At 26.6% G+C, this 21,666-nt stretch overlaps 1 protein-coding gene across 3 annotated transcripts in view; it reads right to left on the reverse strand.

Annotated features, from left to right (window-relative positions):
- The window catches only part of LOC107440910 (serine/threonine-protein phosphatase regulatory subunit widerborst), an 83,057-nt gene that overhangs the window by 14,012 nt on the left and 47,379 nt on the right, over positions 1–21,666 (reverse strand). For all 3 annotated transcript variants that reach the window (XM_016053997.3, XM_016054005.3, XM_043046659.2), the window contains exons 2-9: positions 19,230–19,426; positions 16,935–17,036; positions 15,409–15,501; positions 12,996–13,126; positions 10,698–10,757; positions 6,890–6,998; positions 4,590–4,643; positions 2,320–2,370 (exon numbers count right to left, since the gene is read on the reverse strand). In XM_016053997.3, coding sequence (XP_015909483.1) covers positions 2,320–2,370; positions 4,590–4,643; positions 6,890–6,998; positions 10,698–10,757; positions 12,996–13,126; positions 15,409–15,501; positions 16,935–17,036; positions 19,230–19,426 — 797 coding nt within the window. The remainder of the gene's footprint in view (positions 1–2,319; positions 2,371–4,589; positions 4,644–6,889; positions 6,999–10,697; positions 10,758–12,995; positions 13,127–15,408; positions 15,502–16,934; positions 17,037–19,229; positions 19,427–21,666) is intronic.

A 21,666-nucleotide genomic window follows, 5' to 3' on the forward strand; every position in this document is an offset into this window, starting at 1 on the left:
TAATGGATTTTATTTTTTATTGCTACTGTTCCATTTCCTACAAGTTATACAAATTCACAGTTCACTGCCTCTCAGGAGTCAGAACAATTGACTATCTATTGTGAGCATAGACACAATAAAAGTGGGTACATGCAAATGTTTATGTCTAATTTGTCTTAAGTTGTACGCTGCACAAAATACTGAAGAAAAAGGAACTGCTGAATGACTTTTGATCTAATAATCCAATTTTCTGATACGAATTCAAAATATTTTGAAGAGTAAAATTTAAATTACTTCATAAGATATTTTAAGCAAAAAGAATCAAACAGAAAAACAAGTTTTTTGAAATTATCAACCTTTTTCCAATAGATTCAAATTGACTTTCATAATATAGGAGTTTAGCAAAAATTGTGGATAATTATTCTCATAGATGAGGCTTTGTATTAATTAGTTCAGATTTGATTCAACCATTGCACTGTTTACATCACAGTTTCTTGTTATTAAATATTTTCTGTTACTGAAGCATATGACATAAGTGGAAGTTTGCAATGAATCAGCCTAATAATTTTAGAGAATCGTTCAAAACAAATTCTGTTTAAATTTTGTCATTTAAAATTGCATAGATAAAAATGATGTTAAAATTCCTTATGGTTTGAAAATTTTATTTGCTTTTTATCAAAATAAAAAATAATAGATTATCTTAAAAAAAAATCATATTTTGCGTGAAATTGCCATTAAATTAATGAGTTTCATTCTAATGTTCAAAATTATTTTGAATTGGTTAAATAGTTCTGTAGATATGGAGCAATAAATTTAAAAATTGAAAAAAAAAAAACTCTTAGACAGCCAACTTTTTTTGATCATTCTTTTAATTAAATTATTGGATCCATATTTTTCAGATTAAGGCAGGCTGCCTATATATTTAAAGGTAAAAATTCCGAATCTATTGGAAAAAAAGGAGGCAAATATCTATTCAGGGGAAGTACATTTTTGTCTATTATCATAACATAAAATATAGTCTGTAATTAATCAGCATTTTTAAAAGTTATAAATAATGCAGGTTAGTATGTGATATTTAGATTAATAAATCAAAACTTATTAAGCAATTCTCCTATTTTAATTTGCGTACTTCAATTTTTTTAAATTTTTTTTTTTACAATACTAGGAGGCTAAGTTCCCTGATTGCTACAGCTCATCAACCTAGATGATTGCCTTACAATAATTGTTTTTTCTTAGCACAAAAGTTGTTTTTTTTTATATAAAATATATGTACTATTAAGAATTCTATTTGTTGTATCCCCACTGACCAGGTCAAACACTTCTTTAAAACTAAATGTTTACTTTCAAGTCAAATTTCATTGGATCTATTAGTAGACATTTTAAAATTAAAGGTACATTGTTATAAAAAATTTTATGAGTTCATAATGATAATTTAATATTTTTGCTTACTAAACAGGCTGATATATTAAATATAACTTGTGCAAGCATAACAGTGTATTGTTAAGATTTAAATCATATAAAAAATTTCTTTAATTTGAGTTTATTATGTGATTTTTCGGCCAATAAAAATATACATATAATAATGTTAAACAGACACCCTCATTTGATTTTAATAGATATAATAATATATGTTATAGATTATTTCTTTCCTTTTCCCTGACAAAGGCAATATAAAGTGGGCTACTGTATTATAATGATAAGATGGGATTAATGGGTTATAACCTTTTTTTTTTTTACTTAACCATATTTTAAATTGTTTATAATTTTACACACATTCTTTACTAGATATTTTATTTTAGAAACATATTTTAGCCACTTTTAATACTTCCATTTTGTAACTTCCGGGGCTTTCTGGTAAAAAAGGGTATTCAGAATTTATGAAATAATAATTATTGCTCTAAGATTATTTGATATTCATACTTCTCAAATAATGATACATGTTGCAAGAACACTCAATTTGATCATAAATAATTTTTGAAAAATATTATTCCACTTTCCTTTAAAATCAACAGTATTCGTAAAAAAGGGAACAAAATATAATGAAAAGTTACATTTTCCAACAGTATTTGTAGCAGTTTAAAAAAGAAAAACTTAAAATTTTGTGACAGCGTGTTTCAAATTTTTTTTAAATATTAAAATTGACAATTTTGTAGATAATTAGATATATTCTCCAGGAAAAGTCCCATGAAATAACACTCTGATTGAAATCACTAAAATAAAATATCATTACGTAAATACTTAACAAGTACAATTCATTATATAATAAGTGACACATCTCTAAATACACATAAAATTGTAATAGGGAAGAAATTAAGAAAAATCTGAAAATCAGGAACCTACTTCTTTTTGACTACAAGTTTTAGGCCATATTTTCAGCAAGCCTCGTATAACCTATAGAATAAAAAGATGATAGATTAAAATATATACTAGAGAGAAGTAAAAAAACATAAAACAATTAAACAAAAAAAAAAAGTTTTTTTTCTTTGAAAAAGTAATTATTTGATTTGTTTAAACAAATTATTTATCAATTATATGAGTGTGGGCAAAATTTATTTCATTACAACAACTTGTTTGATAACTAATTGTTTGTAATTTGAAACTTTGGTGAATGATCTTGATTTTTAAGACTAAAAGGCAATATTCTTTTTGAAAATTTCAAGCTCTGTTAATCAGTGTCTCTTTTAAATCAATTAAAACTCAACAATTTAAAAAAATAAATGAATGGATGAAGGTAAATTATTAAAGTGAAAAAAGAAAGCAAGATAAAGAACACTGATTAAGACATTTCGTTATGCTTTAAAAAACCATATTACACATATAAAAACAAAAATAGACTTTTCTTTAAGTAAAAGAAAATAATTAAGAACTCTTTCATATAAGCTAATGTAAGACAAAATAACGGCTAACAAATGAAATTTATTTATAATGTATTTATATTGTAATGTGAAATGCATTTGTATAAAAAATGTTCTCTCTAATGTGATGAATTTTGTAAAGAATTTATTTGTTATTACACTACCAATCAATAGAAATCTTTGACGCAGGAGTGTATAGAAATAGCCAACCACAGACCTGCCAACCTTACAAAATAAAAAAGCAGGATACTCTTTCTGTATCACGACATAGCGCAATATTGAGAATTAAACCTGATTCACATTTCCTACAAGAAGTTTATTTCAAAATATATTATTTAAATTACATAAAATAGATCACAATAAGATTCTGACACTGACTAATAAAGATATGAGTTCTTACTATAAAATATAAGATTCTATAGAATTATATTAAAACACATCTTGATTTTTTAAAATATCAGGAAGAGGTTCAAAATTAACAAAATATGTCAATAATGAATACAATACTTTATAAATGTATTTCTTCTTATTTTTTTTAAACTGCTACTGTTTTAAAACTGCAGATGTTGCTGATGTAGCATTATTTAAAAAACTGCCATCTATAGAAAGTGAAAAAACATTTTGCCTAATGGTATCCAAGATATATTTCCTCTCCAATTTTACCATTTCATTGGTTATTGCTGTTGTTTTGGTTTGCGCACACCCATAATTTTTAGTGATGTTGCTATATGGGAACATTTTTCTAAATAAATCCATAACATGATCTGAAGCACAAGTTGGGAGGTTATGCTCTATGATAAAAGCAGTAAAAAATGATTCGGCATGAATAACAGAAAAATCATCGTTTCTTTTACTTTACTTGAAAAATTATTTTTTGATTTTCCTTGAGAAATCTAGAAGCAGTTTGATGCTTTTCACGATTGATGTGGGCAACAATATCACTTGCAATAGAAAAATCTGTTTGACACGCATAGCAGAATGCAAACGTATCTCCTTTCCTTGAACTTAGGATACAAGGAAAATCATCAGAATATTTTTTGTTAAAAGCTGTCTGATATATTTTTCTTTATGTTAGTCAGACATTACTGCTTGCAACCCTCCCTCTTCCACTCTACGTCACACGATGCCATGGCATCATGATAATCACGAATCATGATTTCATACAACGTGAAGAGGCAAAGGAAAAACGGGGGTGTATCCTAAGTGCGGATGATTGCTTGTTTTTTTCCCTCTATCATGCACTAAATAGAAAAAGGCAACACCCTGAATAAATACTAAATAGAACTAGAAAACACCCTGAAGGCCTGAGGCCGAAGATTTGAGGCAAAGGCAGGAGACTCCTAAAAGCAGGAGAGTTGGCAGGTCTGCAACCAATATTTTCCTGATCACAAGAATTAGTTGATATAAAATTTATATCTAAAAAAATTCAAGTGAATTCATAAATCTATCACTAACAAAGGATAGTGAACACTGATGGGTGAAACAAGATGCATGAGAGGTAAAAATAGAACTAAAGAAATTTGAAAATTAAGAAAACTTGGTGTTATTTTTACATCTTGCTTGAACACACAATAAATTGCTAATAAACACAATAAAATAGAAAGGTATGGACATTCATGATCATAAGACTCTTAGAAAAATCATTAATATTATAAGGAATGGACGACATTCTGACTAAAAATTCCAACTTAATTAATTGAGCATTAAAATGAGTAATAAATATCAACTTTTATAATGAATTAATATCTAACTTACTTGCTCCGTAAGCGTAGCATCTTTTTCAAGGAACTGTACCACGCAATAAGCCAGCTAATAAAGTGCAAAAACAAAACAATTAAAAATTGTATTTCAAATCCATATTTAATTGATTGTATTCTTTAACATGTTATAACACTGATGCAATGTTTATTCTTAAATAAACACATTACGTTGAGTAGAAAAAAAAGATCTTAAATTACTTTTTAACATTCTAGAAACCTTTATAGGATTGCTACATAATAAAACAAACTTTTGGTGAGAGATAAAACCTTAAAGATCTTCATCCCAGAAGAAATTGAATTTGCTTTTGGACCACTTTAACTAAACCTTGTATTTCCCATTCAATAGGAAGGGAGATTTTTTTCCTTATTTGTAAATTTTTAATGTTGCGTTTAATTCAAGTTATAGACATGTAAAGTTATAATTAGTTCAAAGATTATTTCATTTTATTTAAGTGAGAAAAAAATTCTTAATCTTAAAAATATAATAACAGTTTCCCCCCCTTTTTTTTTACAATTTCTAAAAGTTTGAATCGAAAGTTTGTTAATAATAGAATAAGTTAAGTAATAATTATTCGGCAATTGTAATGTATTCAACAAAATTTGTAAATTAATAAAATTAAGTATACAATATTACTTTTTTTAAGAAAAGAAATCCTTATTTGCTAAAATATTATTACATAAATCTTTTCATTCTAGGAATTAAATTGCAAATTTATATATTTTCAGAGGAGCAGTTTTACACTTTTCAAGCAACATTTCGTTAAGTGTAAGTAACTGTTCCATAATTTTTTAAGGAAATTTTCTCTTTCAAATTAAGGTAGCAATGATGCAAATTAAACATTTTGCAACAAAAAATCTAGTTGGGAGAAAGTTTCAAGCCAGTTTGTGAAGAATGCACGTTTTGATGTACAATCTTATAAATGCTTTTTTTAAAGAAATATCTGGCTTGGAGTACTGGATGCTGCCTTTGTACAGTGAATTTATTGGAGGTGGCTTTCAAATTTGTGTATGCATAAAGTTGGCAAGTTATTTGTCAGCAAAAACCTAAAAAGTAAAGGCAATCAGCCAATCCCCAACCGGTCCATTTAAGGAAAAAAAATTCTCTGACTTTTCCAGGTATATCAGGTAAATTTCAATGAAAATCCATACTAAATTTTAGCTTTACCATGTAATTTTTCATCAAAAAACTGATTTTTTTAAAATTTGTAATGTCAAATATTAGATGTTGTGAACAAAAACATATATTAGAATGAGAATGGTAAAGTCTCACTAAAAAGTGGAATTGTTATAGATGTTATAACCTCAATAACTGATTACTGTTAGTTACAATTCTTAGACTGGTTATTTTTCAGGTATAATCTAGGAATTTCCCAGTTTTTTTGTAAAAAATTGCAACTTTCCCTGAGTTTTAAGAGTTAAAATAAAATTTTCTGAGGATTCTAGATTTTCCTTGACCCGTGAGGAGGAGCCCTGACAATAAAAACTAAAAGTGCATAAGAGAAATTCATAACAAACAATAGGTTTTCTTTATCTAACCAGAGTTCTCATTAGAATAAAAAAAGGGCACAGTGCTTCCGCTCTGAAAAGGGCACTCACTCAACACTGTACAAATTTATGTAATAACTGAATTTTATCCTCAACAATTCTTAAATTACCTTCTTCTATTTTAAAAAGTAATTCGCTCTCATTATTAAAATATGACAAAAATTTGCAGTTAATAAAAATAATTAAAGGCACGCTAAAATACAATCCCTCTGCATATTTTTTTCTCCTTCAAAAAAAGTAAACTAACAAAAAATGATTAACTGATAGCTGAAAGTTAGAGAAAATGAACATTTAAAGGTGCATTTTTTTTTTAAAAAAAAGGTGTTTGTTTAAAAAATAGTTTTAAAATCACTTAAAAAAATTATTACTATTTCCCTGAAAAAAGATATGCTTAAAAATTTAACCAGTTGAGAACAATCATAACGAAAGAAATATTTGTAATAGTAATCAGAATTAAAACTATAAATGCTGATAATTTTACCAGAGTGCAATTATCATTTAAACAGTGAATTAACGTTTTTCAAAATGGAATACGAGTTAAAAAAAAAAGGAGTGTTTTTAAGGGATGGCGGCTTATTTTTACAAAAAGGGCTAAGAGGGTGCATTTATTGGATTCAAAAGGCAGTCTGGACAGGTTGCCCTTAAAAAAACATTTAGGGAGAACACTGTATATAACATAAACTGAAAACAGTAAAAAAACAAAACTAATTCAGATGAAAGAAAAAGACAAAAAATAAATAAATAAATTACCTGTGCATGGTAAAGCCCTAAAGATTTTGGAGTATGAAGTGGAATGAGGACTTTGACCAGAAATTGTTTATGTTCAGCCTTTAAAGGCAAAGCAAAACCATTGATTATGCTGCAAATACAATGAATGAGACACATAAATTGATATCCAACGAAAGTAATGATCAAGCATTTGGAAATAAAAAAGTATAATGTGCACTTACACTCTCTTTATATATATGAGTAGGGAAGTAAATAAAGTTTATTAATTATCACAGAAAAATTAATTAAAAATGAGAAGTAAGGAAGGATAATTCCCTCTATGATTATTCCAAGGAACATGCAAGGCAGAATCTTAAAACAATTCTTTCTAATATGTTTTCACTTCGACCATAATAAGTACATAGCTGCAAACATTGTTAGGAAAAAATTCAGTAGATTTTATGAAATATAAATTTTATAACTGTATATTTTACAAATAGGGAAATTTGAAGGGATTTTTTTATTGTCATCAAAATACAAAAACCTTATTACTCTAATAACAATAAATGGTCTGCAATATTTTCCTTTTTTGATTGACATTAACTAAATTTGAAAGGTTTTTTTATTATATTAACTCATAATTTTAAATAGTAATAAACAAGTAAGTTATTATTGATAGTTAAATTTAAAAAAAAAAAAAAAAAAAAAAATNTTTTTTTAATTAATTTAAAAAGAGAGTTCTGAATAAAAAATAAACTGAACATTTTAGAACAAAAAAAAGTTTAAAGCTTGATTGTTAAAAATGAGGCTCGGTTCATTATGTATTAACAATATTTAAATAAATATTTAAGCAAGCAATAAATTCTATTTCAATAGGACTTCTTTCGTTTTTTTGAAAGTTACTCAATTTTAGGTGACTTTCTAAACTTTACAAAAACTAGCAGTTTACTGCTAAGTCCAGTAGAGTTGGCAACTATGTAAGTACAATATCACAACTGGTAGAAATTTTAAAAAGTAATTTTTGAACAATTTAAATAATTTACACTACACACAGTATATTATTTGATAAATTGAAAGAGATTGAATAAAAAGATTATCCTTTTTTCAAATTTAAATTATTAAAAAAACACACACACACTATGTTTAGTGAAGAATTTTTCCCTTAATAATTCAAATTCATAGCTAAAATGCTAATTTCTGTGTAAGATCATTCTGTAATGCAATTTTTTCAGAAAAAGTTCATAAAAATAGGTCTTGTTCTTCATATTGATCAATTAAAAAAAAAAGAGTTAAAATAAAATAATTTTGGACATGTAAAATATTTTTCTACACATCTTAAAATATTCACTTAATTATAACCCTTTTATTTTTCTCTTACTCAATAAATATTTAATTAAGAATTTCTGGTTATTTTATTCAGTTGCTACAGAATACATTGGTTTCAGCCCACAGTAAGTAAAAGGTAAAAATTCAACAGAAGCTTGCAAAGATGTTTAAATTTTAAAGGGCTAACTGAGTAACATTAAATGAATAATTTTACAATCAAAACTTTTGAAAAAATGACCGGCAGCTTTCTTTCAAACATTGAAAAGGGTGGAAAAGGACCATCAGTAGTTGAAAAGAGATACTAATGAGTACCATTTGTAGTTGAATAGAGGACTAATGAGGACGATTTAAAATTTAAAAGAGACCTACAAAAACATTAAAAATCAATCAAACAGAATTTCCTTAGATACACAATCCTAGAAATTTAATAATAAGTTTCTTTACTTAGTAATTCCTTTTCAAAGAACACTAATAGTTAAAACTGCTGGTGTTTTACCAAAACAAGTTAGAAATTTTCAAAATAGATTTATTGAATAAAAATTAAATGAAGTTCCTGCTTAATGATGTCCTTGCTTAAGTTCTTAAAACTAAGTTAATATTGCACAGATTCAAGACTTGCAACAGAAATTGTAAATTAATTATTATATAAACAAAAAATGAGAGAGAGAGAGAAGTAGACATTAAAAATACATTTTGTTTCAAAATTCCTTTTAAAGAGTATCCACAGTTTTATGTTTACAATTCTCATTTTTTTTTACTAAGTCAAATCTGTACAACTTTTGTTTTTTCATAATACTCATTATTAAGATCTCTTTTCCTTACAGCAATACTATTGATTGCAGCAAATAGATCATAATCATACTCCTTTTTTTTTTTAATCTCATGATTAGGAAGATATTGCGTTTTTTTTCTCTTTTTTTTCTTCCCACTAGATAATTCAAGAGCACTGAAAATTCTTAAAACCACACATCCACTAAGACGTCTTAATACCTTCAACAATTAGTGGACAGTCTCTATGGTGCAAACTTCAGGATTTCAGAACTTCAAATATGCTCCATCAGTTAAAAATAAACAGATATTTGTGCAGTAACACGAAATTTTACAGAAATATATTTTTCAAATTAGAGATCTAACGATAATAAAAATTATTATTGAAAAGAATTTAATATTATTGGAAACAAAATATAAATGAATATTTTTTATACTTTTAATTTGTTTAATATTTTTCAATTGGAGCCTAATAATTTTAATTAAAGAGTATTTCGAATTTAATCTGTAACTTAAAATTTCAACTGAAGTTAACAGATCAATTTGTTAGTAACCCCCATACTTTACATTTTTGTATTTAACGAGTTGACAACACGATTAAAATCATTTTAAATGAACAGTACGAAAATAAACCAATTCAAATTATTGAAACAACTAATAATAAAACAAGATAAGTAACTTCTTCTAAAAAAAAAGTAAAATATATACAGAGACTTTTAACGCTTTGAAGCTACTGCAAACTTTTTTTCTGTTCTAAACAAAAAAAAAATTTAAAAAAAGATTTATTAGAACTTAACTATTTGTTCATATGACTTTAATCTGCTTAAATTACTTGTGTTTAGTGATGAGCATAATTCTCTTAATTCTAATTTATTAATAAATATAATACCCTTGCAACTAAGAGGAATTTTTTTTCTTCGAAAACTAAGGAGAATAGTAGTTGTAGTCTCTTAGTATATTACACAAATTCATCCATATAAATGTTTTAGTAGGAAATTATAGAAACAACAAATAGAGTTAAATATACACGATACATCAATTACTCATGTACATTTAATAGACGGTCTGCCAAGTTAAACCAATAAAATATCTGCAACTTGTTGAAAGATGAAGCTTTGCCCTCACTGACTTTACTAAACTCACATTAAAAATCTTACTTAAGGAATGACCCACTGATTCAACGATTGTGGTACTAATCAATAAATACAACAGCTGCTAATATTGACATCATTGGATTTCAAATGAACTGAATGATGAGGAAAGATTGATGCACAAAGTCGGCATGCATCGCAACTTTAATGTATTTGAAACACTTTCAAATCATGTAAAAGAACAAAACATTAAAAAAGGACTAAAATATGGACTTTGAATGAAAAGGAGGACTAGCTAGAAGCCCTGCAATGGATATAACATATTAAAGGATGTAAAAAAGTATCTTATGTATAGGTGTAATTTATAACGTGCAAAAAAAAAAATTTTTTTTTAAAAGACAGAAATAAGATTTTTTATAGTAAATAAATGTGTGTATGCCTATAATAGATTGGCGCCTAAAAGTTTTTCAAATATTGGGCGAAAAGATAAGCTATTATTTTTGCCATGAGCCATTCTTCTTTAGAAATTTCGTAGACCGTTAGATGTATGTACATATTAAAACTAAAGAAAAATAAATTAAAGAAAATCAAGTTTTTAATCCTATTTTTAAAGAAAATGTCACCAAATTGAGTTACTAAAGATCATAAGAAGAAAGTATACAAACCTGCCCAATATTTCTAACAGTTCACCAATACCATTGAAATGTTCCGTTTCATAAATGAACCTTTAAGTAAAAATAAAATATATATGCATAACATTATAAAATTTATTACTTAAGCAAAAATTAATATACATAAGTTTCGAAGTAGTGATCATAACTGGTAAATCGTTCACCAAGTTCAATTGTTCATAAATTGTTCACCAAGAAATGATTATAAGAAAATGGGAATTTCATCCTTCAGGGAACAGCAAAGGATGAATTTTACATTAAAAGACATTTTAAAAGTAGCACTATCGGGTTATACATCCTACGGTTATATTGTGCTAGACATGAACATTATTGTATATTCAATATAATGTAACAGAATCAAAGGAGCCATAAAATAAGACAGCAAAAACTTAACAGAAATACTAAGCAAAACATAGTCAAAGTCAAGTGGTAGGATGTTATGGTCGTAGGGACACTCTTTACATTTTAGGAGACTTTTTTTCCTTTACCAGGGGATAATGTGAGGATACAAATGAAAACCAAAAAAAATCAGTGGCAATCAATGAAACTTTTACATTTTACACGCTTTTTACATTTTAGGAGACTTTTTTTCCTTTACCAAGGGATAATATGAGGATAAAAATGAAAACCAAAAAAAATCAGTGGCAATCAATGAAACTTTTACACTTTACATGTTTTTTACATTTTAGGAGACTTTTTTTTCCTTTACCAAGGGATAATGTGAGGATACAAATGAAAACCAAAAAAATCAGTGGCAATCAATGAAATTGCTTTTTCCTCGATAACACTATCATACATAGGGGATACTCAAATGTGAAAATGCCACACATCTTGATATGGGAACTCACGAATATTAACTAGGTAATTAATATAACGTGTGCATTAAGTAAGATTAAATATAATATTAATTACAAAACAACAATAGTTTTACTACTATCTTATTACTACATATATATTTTTTAAAATTTAATAACAATTATACTTGATAAATTGCAAAACATAAGAGAAATGGGATCTTCCATTAAAATAAAAATCTAAGGGCCGCATAATTTCCGCTTCATTCAACAGGATTTTAAGATGATTCACCATTTAATGAGCGGTAAGAGGAAAAGATTAGCTGAATCGAATCGCAAAATGTTGATTGCTCTATAACAGTGTTTCCCAAACTTACGACTTTTGCGTACCCTTTCTAAATTTTTCTTAACGCTGTGTACCCCCTGATAAAGAAATGAACGTATTTTTTACTATAAATAAATTGTACAAAAGTTAAAAATCACAACTGGCTGTTGACACCACTAATTTTAACTGTTAAGTCTGCAAAAAATAGCTAATAGAAAAATACGTAATCATAAATTTTCATGCTTTTAAATAAAAAATTTTGACATTTTCGTTTGTTGCAAGATATTTAGCATAAGAACGCGTACCCCCTCTAAACTGTTCCCGTACCCCTGGGGGTATGTGTACCACACTTTGGGAAACACTGCTATATAAAAATGAATGGTTCGGTGAGAATGCTTTAATAAGAGTTAAAATAGCATTGCGTCTGTGGAATGCGTATCCCAACGATACCAAGCAGCATGCCCATTGCAACGATGCTTAATATATCGGTCAATGCAATAGGAAGGTGGCTATAATGGAGGGTTGAACTAAGGAGAGTAGACTGCATAATTAGTATTTTTTAAAAATTGCAGATTATTCTGATCAAATATAAGCAATCAGTTAGGATTTTTGTAATATTTTTGTAGCCAAACGCACTGTTCAACAAATGAGTTGTCAGGGAAACAAACCTGTCAGCAAACGTACCAGTCGGGAAAATGTACGTGTTGCAAATGGAGTCTGATAATTAAGCAACCGAGGGTCAGGAAAATGCACCAGGGACACGTACCAAAGGAAAAATAATTGCTTTTAAAAATAAATATGTTTTGGCAGCTTAATCTTATAATTAATAAGCCACCAACTAACATCTAGTTAAGAGATCAGGCCATTTTTTCGAGCTTAGGAGGGACATGAGCATTATGAGCAAGACTAAAGATTTGGCACTTTTATTATTTTCTTTCTCTTTTAGACTCATGAGATCCCTGACCAATCCATAATATGATATAGTACAAGTATTTTTAATTGATCAACATTTACTTAAAATCAAGAATGAGACAAAAAAAGTAAATTCTATTAGAATGACGAGTAGTCGTATACAATAAATGTTTTTATAAGTTTTAAATACACATTCTTAGAATTTTTAAACTACTAATGTTAATTGACTTGCTCAAGTAGTAATACCATAAAATTATTTACCTAAGAAATATATTATTTATCTGTTTCCTAATGAAAGCCCTCAAACCCAAGAATTTTCCATATATCCTGTGTAGTACAGTTTTTAAAAATTCTCTTTCTCTTGGATCTTCACTATCGAACAATTCCAAAAGCTAAAATATAAAAATTCAAATCAATTTCTATACCAATTTAAGAAAAACATAAAATCACAGAATAAGATGTTGAATAATAATTCTAGACCTCATACTTATGAACCTCGTTCATAATAATTAATCTAAGATCAGACTAAAAATTCTTTTAAAACATAATAAATAATAATAATTTTTTTAAAAATGAAAAAATATGTTTTACTTTAAAGCATTTTGGTGGAGAAACTATTTAAATTTTCATGAAATTTGTTTGACAATTAAATATACACTCAAAAAACAAACATAAATAAAGCATAAATGAAAAAACATAAATGGACAGTGTGCTTTATTAAAGTTGTTTTTTGCTTTAGTCTACATAGCAAAGTATGCCCAATTCCTTGTTCAATATTTAAAGGTTTATAAGTTTTAGGTTATACATTTAAACTTAAAAATTTTTAAAAAGTTATTCATCAAATTTTTTCTTTCAAACACAATTTATTTGTCTCTTTTAAATGCTAGTTCAAAATCCTGTTCTAAATCAGTAAAAAATTTATTTAGATTAGTTAATATTTTATTATTAGAAAGAAATACAATATATGCTAAGCTGTTAAATAAAAAAAGTTCACACACCACATCATAATTTTACAAAAATGATGTTCATTGTATAACACAAATGGTTTTAACACAATTTACAAAGATGCATGATTCAATTCATAAAAAGAATTAGAGAGCCACTCTTATGGGAGCAGCAATACTAAAAAAACCACTAAATTTTGTATTTCTGGGTTAAAATGATATACTTGTATTAGAATTTTACAGTGGTATTATGTTTAATTATTTACAAAATTAATTAAAAATCTGATGCTTGTATTAAATTTTGAATTGTAAATAAGGTTATTGTTTTTAGTTTAATTGTTTTCAACAAAGGAAATATTATGAATTTCATATTACGAAATGTAAGGTGAGTTTTGATTTTTAACAAATTCATGCAGCATAACTTAATAGTAATGCTGAATTGGAAACATTTTTCATTCAATTAGCACAAAAGACAGGTTACAAATAATAACTTACTGTTATTTAATCAGTTACTTTTCTATCAGTTTTATTTGTAAATTATAACAAGCTTAAGCTTGGGGACTTATAATCTAATATTTAGTTTACTTTCAGCAAAATTTACAAACAAAACAATTCTCTATTAAAGATTTCCTTTTTCTGCAGTTCAAATCTTTTTTTTAAATATAAAATTTAAAATATTATATTACGAAAAATCTTAAATAAATTTTTGAATAACCACAAAATTATAACTTCAAAACTGAATAACAGCTATTTAGATTTCCCTTTTCTTTTTTAGTGAAAATAAGTTTTGATACAAATTTAACAGATACACAAAAAATTAAAAAACAATTTTTTTGATAGCGATGAACAAGTACTTGCAATTGGGAGACAACTAGTGTCTAAGATTTTGTTTAGGAAATTAATTTTCAATACATTAATATTTATTTCCATGCATTTTTTTATATACTTATATTTTACCACAGAATTAAATAATTTATTAAATTAAAACTACCATTTAAGTTAGAAGTTAAAAATTTAAACTGAACTGATCTATAAATTTAAAATTTGATTTGACATTGTAAAGCAATTTGTATAATTATTTAGACTGTGAATACAAATTTTAAAGACACGGAAATACATTTCCCCCCCCAATAGTTGTTGACATTGGTTTATAGAAAACAATGATAAGTGAAAAACAAAAAGATGGTTAGCAAATATTTAAGTAATTCTTAATGTGTGAAAAAAAAAGAGATAAAGTATTGAAAAAGCAAGAAAATCCAGACTCCTAATGTTGAGGGGAACATACTAACCATACTTACAAAAGTTTAAATAATTAATCAAATTAAACTTTAATTTTGAATGACAGATAACTTATTCACAAATTTATAAACTAAACAATGAGTCTAAAAGCACAATGTACAATAATTGCTTGATCTAGTTATTCAGTAGTACTACAATTAAAATATTAGAAACAAGTATTATAATATAATAAGTGAATAATAAAAATTGACAGATCTTATTTTCTGCTTTTTACAAAAAACAGTATGCTTCAAATGAAAATATACAAATAAGATTAATTATAAAAGTAATGTACACAGATTATACACAACACAAATAATACTAGAGAAATTAAATTAAAGTATACGAATGTAAATAAAATACAACATCTGCACAGTATAAGAAAAAAAATGACAAAATATGACAGACAAATATATTAATTTAAGAATTTAATTTTGAAAATGAGCATATACCTGAAGGACAAATTTCTGGTCAATGACTTTTTTACCAATCACAGGCTGGAAGTCTGGACTCTCCAAAAACCTCAGGAAAAATTCGTAGACCAACTTTAAATGAGCAAAACACATATCGTTAATATAACATATAACTGACATTTACATTAAAAAAACATTTGGCAAAAGACTCAAGAGCAAAAACTGAATTAAAAATTTTAAAAACAATGAACATGTTTTAAACAAAGGGTAGTTTCTTGTAGATAAGAGATGCCAACCAAAAAAGATGATTTAAAAAATTATTAATTATTTTAAAATTATTAAATATTTTTTCATTGAGATATTAAAATGTTACATGATAGCACAATGAATTTAGCAGAGCTTGGGAAACAGATAATCTTTATTGATTAGTGAAAAACATATTGATGCAAGGGTTTCAAAATTTGGTATCAATAAATTTAAGCTTTAAAACTTTTCAGAAATTGAATGTTTCATTTCTGCATTTTCTAAAGCTGTTAAAGCGATACCTAATTATCGAATAATAATGATAAATTTTTACTTATGTCAAGAAAGCTTTATTTTAATATTATTTTTCAATATAAAAAAAAAGACTTGTGAATGTACCAATAAATATGTGTAGATTAGTGAAATCTCTTAGTTACTAGTCATCTAGACCAGTATATAAATTATCTACATATAGTTCTATATTCTACCTTACATATAGTTGATAATAGAGTAACAAGACTTACATTTAATTTAAAACTTCTTGATTAATACACTTTTTATAGAAATAAACTTCCATTCGAACTTAGTTAATTGGAAATACTATAATTTTCATTATAGATATTTTCACAAAAATGTTCTAAATCTAAAAACACATTTTTGAAAAATTATAATCTAAAAAATATAAATGGTTTAAATTTTTTTAAAACTGTTATTTTTTAACTTTTAATATAAAATGAAATGCTTTACTTATGGTAAATATGGAACATTAAACTCTTTTTTAAATCAAAGCATGATAAAAGTTGGATTTATATAATAAAGCTAAACTTGCATTTTTAGTTAACTTTTAATTATTGTATTATTTTGACTTGTCCTAAATTTCAAAATATTTTCCTGTAGTGAATGTGAACAAACTAGTGAGACATTTAAAATATATATATTTTTAAATATTATAACCGCCGTTGAGCAGCCGACCCAATTTTGGGTTTACGACTACCAATGCTCAACTCTGTATCCTTCTAATTTTGACCCCAATCCAGAAGACAAGGGAGCTCCTAGATCTGTACCCCCAGAGGTATTGATTTGTTACGGGAACTTGGTGGACTTTGTGACCAAACAGATTTAACGTGTCCATCAGTCACCATTTACTACACAGGGCGTCTTGGGCCAGAGGGGATCGAACCCACAACCTCTTGGACATGGGCCCATTGCCTACCAACCAGGTTATCCCGGCCCTTTAAATACTTTTGAAGCAATGATTAAATTTTCATAATTACCTGCATACAGAAACAAAACAAATTTTGGAAATAAAATGTAAATTTCACCTGTAAATGTGGCCAAGAAGCTTCAAGAGTTGGATCATCCTCTTCAGGATCAAAATCTGGATTTTCACTGGGTGGCAATGTACGAAATAAATTACAAGCAATCTAGGAAGGAAATATAGTTATTTGAAAAATACTTTAAAGAACAACAACTTAAGAACTATGTTTGAATTTACATTTTCAAAAAATAAATATGTTAATAAAATTTCTTTTGATCAGATTAATCCAAATTCCTGACTGTTATGAATTAATTACAGAAAAACAATATCAGCAATTACTACACTGCAATTAGTTATGTAAATAAAAGAGAATTATATTGATTTTTGCAAATAATAAATTAAGTATAGTATTACCACAAGAGGAGGGGATTTGAATGTTTTTATCGGACTAATCTCACTTTTAATGTATACTCTAATATAATATTTAAACAATATAATAAATTTACTTTTAATACATGCTGTATGTGTGACTGAACTAAGTGAAACAACACTGTGAGTTTCTTCAAAAAAAATAAAATAAAAAATAAACTTTTAAGTAAAGAGTTTTTAACCTCCTTGCAGCAAAGGACACATCAGTGAATTTGTGTTGTCCTACAAGCTACACGGTGTTAGACAACGTAATAATTTTTTTTAATAAAAATGAGCATTGTATTCTACGAATACAAGCATAGTACAATTTTAGCAAGGATTACCTAGCACATAATGAATTTTTACATAGAGGCATTTCGTAAAAATTGAAATAAAATTAGACCAGAATAAATTCAAATTATGCATTTTTTAATACTGTAAGAAACAAACAAAATAAGATGATACTCATAAACTAATTGTAGTACATTACAAGCGGTATAAATACAATATCAATTTTAATGTGCAGTTTAATACTATTTTTGCTTAATTGATAAAAATGTTCTTAGCATCTATATAAGTTGAAATATTTGAAGTTGCAATTTCCAAAATATCTTCCATCCAAATGCCGATCTCTATTTTGTGTTCTTAGAACAATGTTTTATTATTACTGATTTAATAAATCAGCAAACAGACTGATTGGTCACTTTTTTTTTTACAAGCATCAGCCAGAAATTTTGCACTACTAATTATGGTTCAGCGGTTCACAAAATATCACCATCATGCTACTATTGTGATACCCGTGTATGAACAAATTTTAATTCCTTTTGTAATTAATATTATTTCTCAAGATCAGTGGTCTGAAGTAGCATAATACGATTAGCGAAACTGCAGTAGACAATACTTCTTTTTTGTAGTATACTTCCTTTGAAAAAAAAAAAGTAAGATTAAAAAAAAAAAAGAAGTTTCCAGCAATTCTTGTAAACTACTTCAAACGCAACAAATTTTTTAAACCAGAATGGCAAAAATCTTTGCTGGTCTGTCAAAGGACACAATGAAAATGCCCCTGTGGCTACGTGTTAACAAACATTGGTCTGATGTTCCAGAGCAGCAAGTGTTTTTCCTTAATCTAACCATTTAAACATAATGACTAATATTCAAATTAACCATTAAAACTAATAATTAATTTATCACTTCGGCCATATCCTCAAATTTGAATGTACATTCATAGAACACTAGATGTTATCTCAATGGAAAGGAACATATTTTCTGTTTTCTTTTTCTTAGAAAAAACAAAAACTGAAAAAAAAAAAAAAAAAAAAAACCAAATGTGTTTGATAAAATCACAAATATTTAAAAGATAACACTCATAGATCAAACTTGTAAAAAATAATTAATATTAACAAACTGGGTTATGTAAACATGATTCCTCATTATTAAAAAAGCCACTTTTTTTATTCAAATCCATTTTGAACATGGGTGTAAAAATAAGTCAACGTTTTTCTTTTTAATGTAGTTTTTTCAAACACTTCTTAAGATATGAGGTTTTCGTTCATTAAAATTTTAAAATCATGTTAAAAATATTTAATTACATTTAAATTTTTTTTGATTGGTAATATAAAAGAAATATATGAAAAGCATAATACAAAATATACTCTACATATACACTGAAAGTGATGATCTTATACAGGTTTCACTAAATAATACCAGTTACTATATGGTTTTAAAAAAATTATCCTTTCTAACAATTTTTATGAACATGTTAGAAAAGTTATGTACCACAGAATGGGATGGCTATGTTATTTATACAAACTCTCCCGTCAAAAAAGAAAAGAAATTCAGGAGTATCCATCAAAACTTTACTTAAAAGGGTTTTAAAAAAATTCTCATTTAGACTGTAACCTTTAATAGACATATTATGTGACCATCACATATTAATCAAAAAAGAACCTACCATACGAATGATTTCTGGATATACTGGTTCTGTCAAGACTCCTTTACCTGCTGTAATAAAATCTACCAGTTCATTTAGTGTGGCTCGTTTTATTTCTTTGCCTTTTAAGTCTGACACAGGATCCATAAAGTCAAACACAACAGCACACTGTAATAATTTTCGTATAAACAATTCTTCTTGTTCTGTTGGAGGGACATCTGTAGAAAAAATTCAATATTATAATATATTTTTTTAAAGATTAGAGTTTGCAGAGCAATAAAGTTGTAAAAAATAGTTTTTCTTTCTTTTTATCTTTCAGTAAGCAAAATTTAAAGGAATCAAACTTTTCAAGTCTATTAATGGACCCTCCACAATATTTCCCATTTCAACAAAAATGGTGCTCTTCGAATAATTTTAAAATTATAACAATTGGGAAGACATACTTTGTGTTTTTTTTCCTGCACAAACATGACCTTATTTTCATAGATCACAAATATAGGAAAAAATTGGGTCTGTTAACAGAAACTTCACAAATTATTTCATCACAAAAGCAAACCCCTTACATTTTTTTTTAATAAGTAGATCGTAAAAAAAAGACCCTATCATCATAAATTTACAAAATCTTGTAGATCAGTTTAACAAAGCAAGATTTTTCACAAAAAGTCTGTTCTATGCTGATAATGTGGGGAAACAAGCACAATTACTATGTTCAGAAGTTTTTATCACAATGACACGTATTTATATTTCATAAGAAAAGCATAAACAGTAGAATTGGAAGACAACATCGTAAAAGATCGATATTTCTTAAATGTCACGACACGATAATGATATTTCAAACCAATTTCTCACGCTATATCGTGAATGTCGTCTTATAATAAATATAAAACATTCACGATAATTATAGACTACAATTGCAACATTCATAATAATTGAGCTCATAAACGACAACAATAAATATCGTGAACGACAATATCGCGAGCATTATCAAAACCGATATTTAACGATTTTGTAGTGAGTTTAGATAAATTCATTGAAGTAACAAAAATAATGATGATGCATATAAAAATATAGTAAAAGAGTTAAATTAGAAAAGTATCGCGATATTGAAAATACGATATCCCTCAGCATTAATAATATCAGTAAATCTTTTAAAAGTATTTTTCCGTATTAATAATAAATTTTATTAGTATTATATAAAAATTAAAAAAAAAAAAATTAAAAAGGGAGGGAGAAAAAAAACCCTAAAGATGTCTTGTGTTTCACTCTAAGACTGACGAATACAAATCAATAACGGTAGATGACGTCAGCATCACGTTTTCATCTATCGATGGGAAAACTAAAGCCAACTCATTCATGCAATACTGAATTCTGAGCATGTCGAAGTTTTTGGTTACGCTAAACAATAGTTTCTTTATTAATTTTACAACAATTGAAATAACAATTCCTAAGTTATTTTAATCGATTATGTTGCAGAAAGAAAAGTGCATCGTCAGCAAATTAAAAGTTTTATTAATTCAAAATAAATGATATATTAAATCTAGACACGACCAAAAAGTACCTTTTGAAATTGAACAGGGGAGAAAAAAACATGAATAGAATTCATTAAAAAGAAGAAAAAAAATTTAATCTTGTGTATTTGGATATTTATATTCAAACTTCAGCAAGGAATAACTAAACAGCTTTAACCCTTTGACGCAGATGGGAAACTGGTGTCCCTTTTATCTGACGCCTTCTGATCCTTTTTTTTTTTTCAGACTCTCTATTTAGAAGCAATAATATATTTTCGTAATTTTTTAATTATAAAAAAAAAGCCTAAAACTTACCAAAAAAATCCTTTAGACTATCGAATTTATATTTGTACTAAAATAAAAATTCCAAGCAAAAGTTTTTCTCCATTCACTTTCGAAAAATTACCAATTAATGATTTTGTCAATATGAATATTTTATAATTTTCATAAGATTTATTTTATGATTTATAAGTATAATTTATTTTATAATTCATAATTATCATAAAGTCATAAATTGTATAGAAATTTCAATGCAGAATAACAGTTTCTCTTGGGTTTAAGTAACTGCAAATAAATGCAAATTTTAAAAATTATTGTTTGGAAGTGATGTTTTGATCAATGTAGAAAAAGACACTGGTGGTTTTAAGCTGTATTTCATAACCATTAATTATTAATATGCTAATCATAACATATTTCACTTATTTTGACCCTAAATCAATATAAAATAATTAAAAAAAGTATGAAAAATATGTTTAATATAAATTCGGCATCATTATTCAGGGGTCTGTCCAGACCGAATTTACTACCGTTTAGCGGTACCTTCACAAATTCAATTTTAGGAAAAACGGTAGTTTCACATAATACTTTTTCTTAAAATTTTATTTTTGTATTCCTTAAGAAACGATAAATCCATATTTTTGTGTTGATTTTTTAATATAATTTTTAATTTT

The sequence above is a fragment of the Parasteatoda tepidariorum genome, chromosome 3, assembly GCF_043381705.1.
Source record: "Parasteatoda tepidariorum isolate YZ-2023 chromosome 3, CAS_Ptep_4.0, whole genome shotgun sequence".
Taxonomy (NCBI): Eukaryota; Metazoa; Arthropoda; class Arachnida; order Araneae; family Theridiidae; genus Parasteatoda; species Parasteatoda tepidariorum.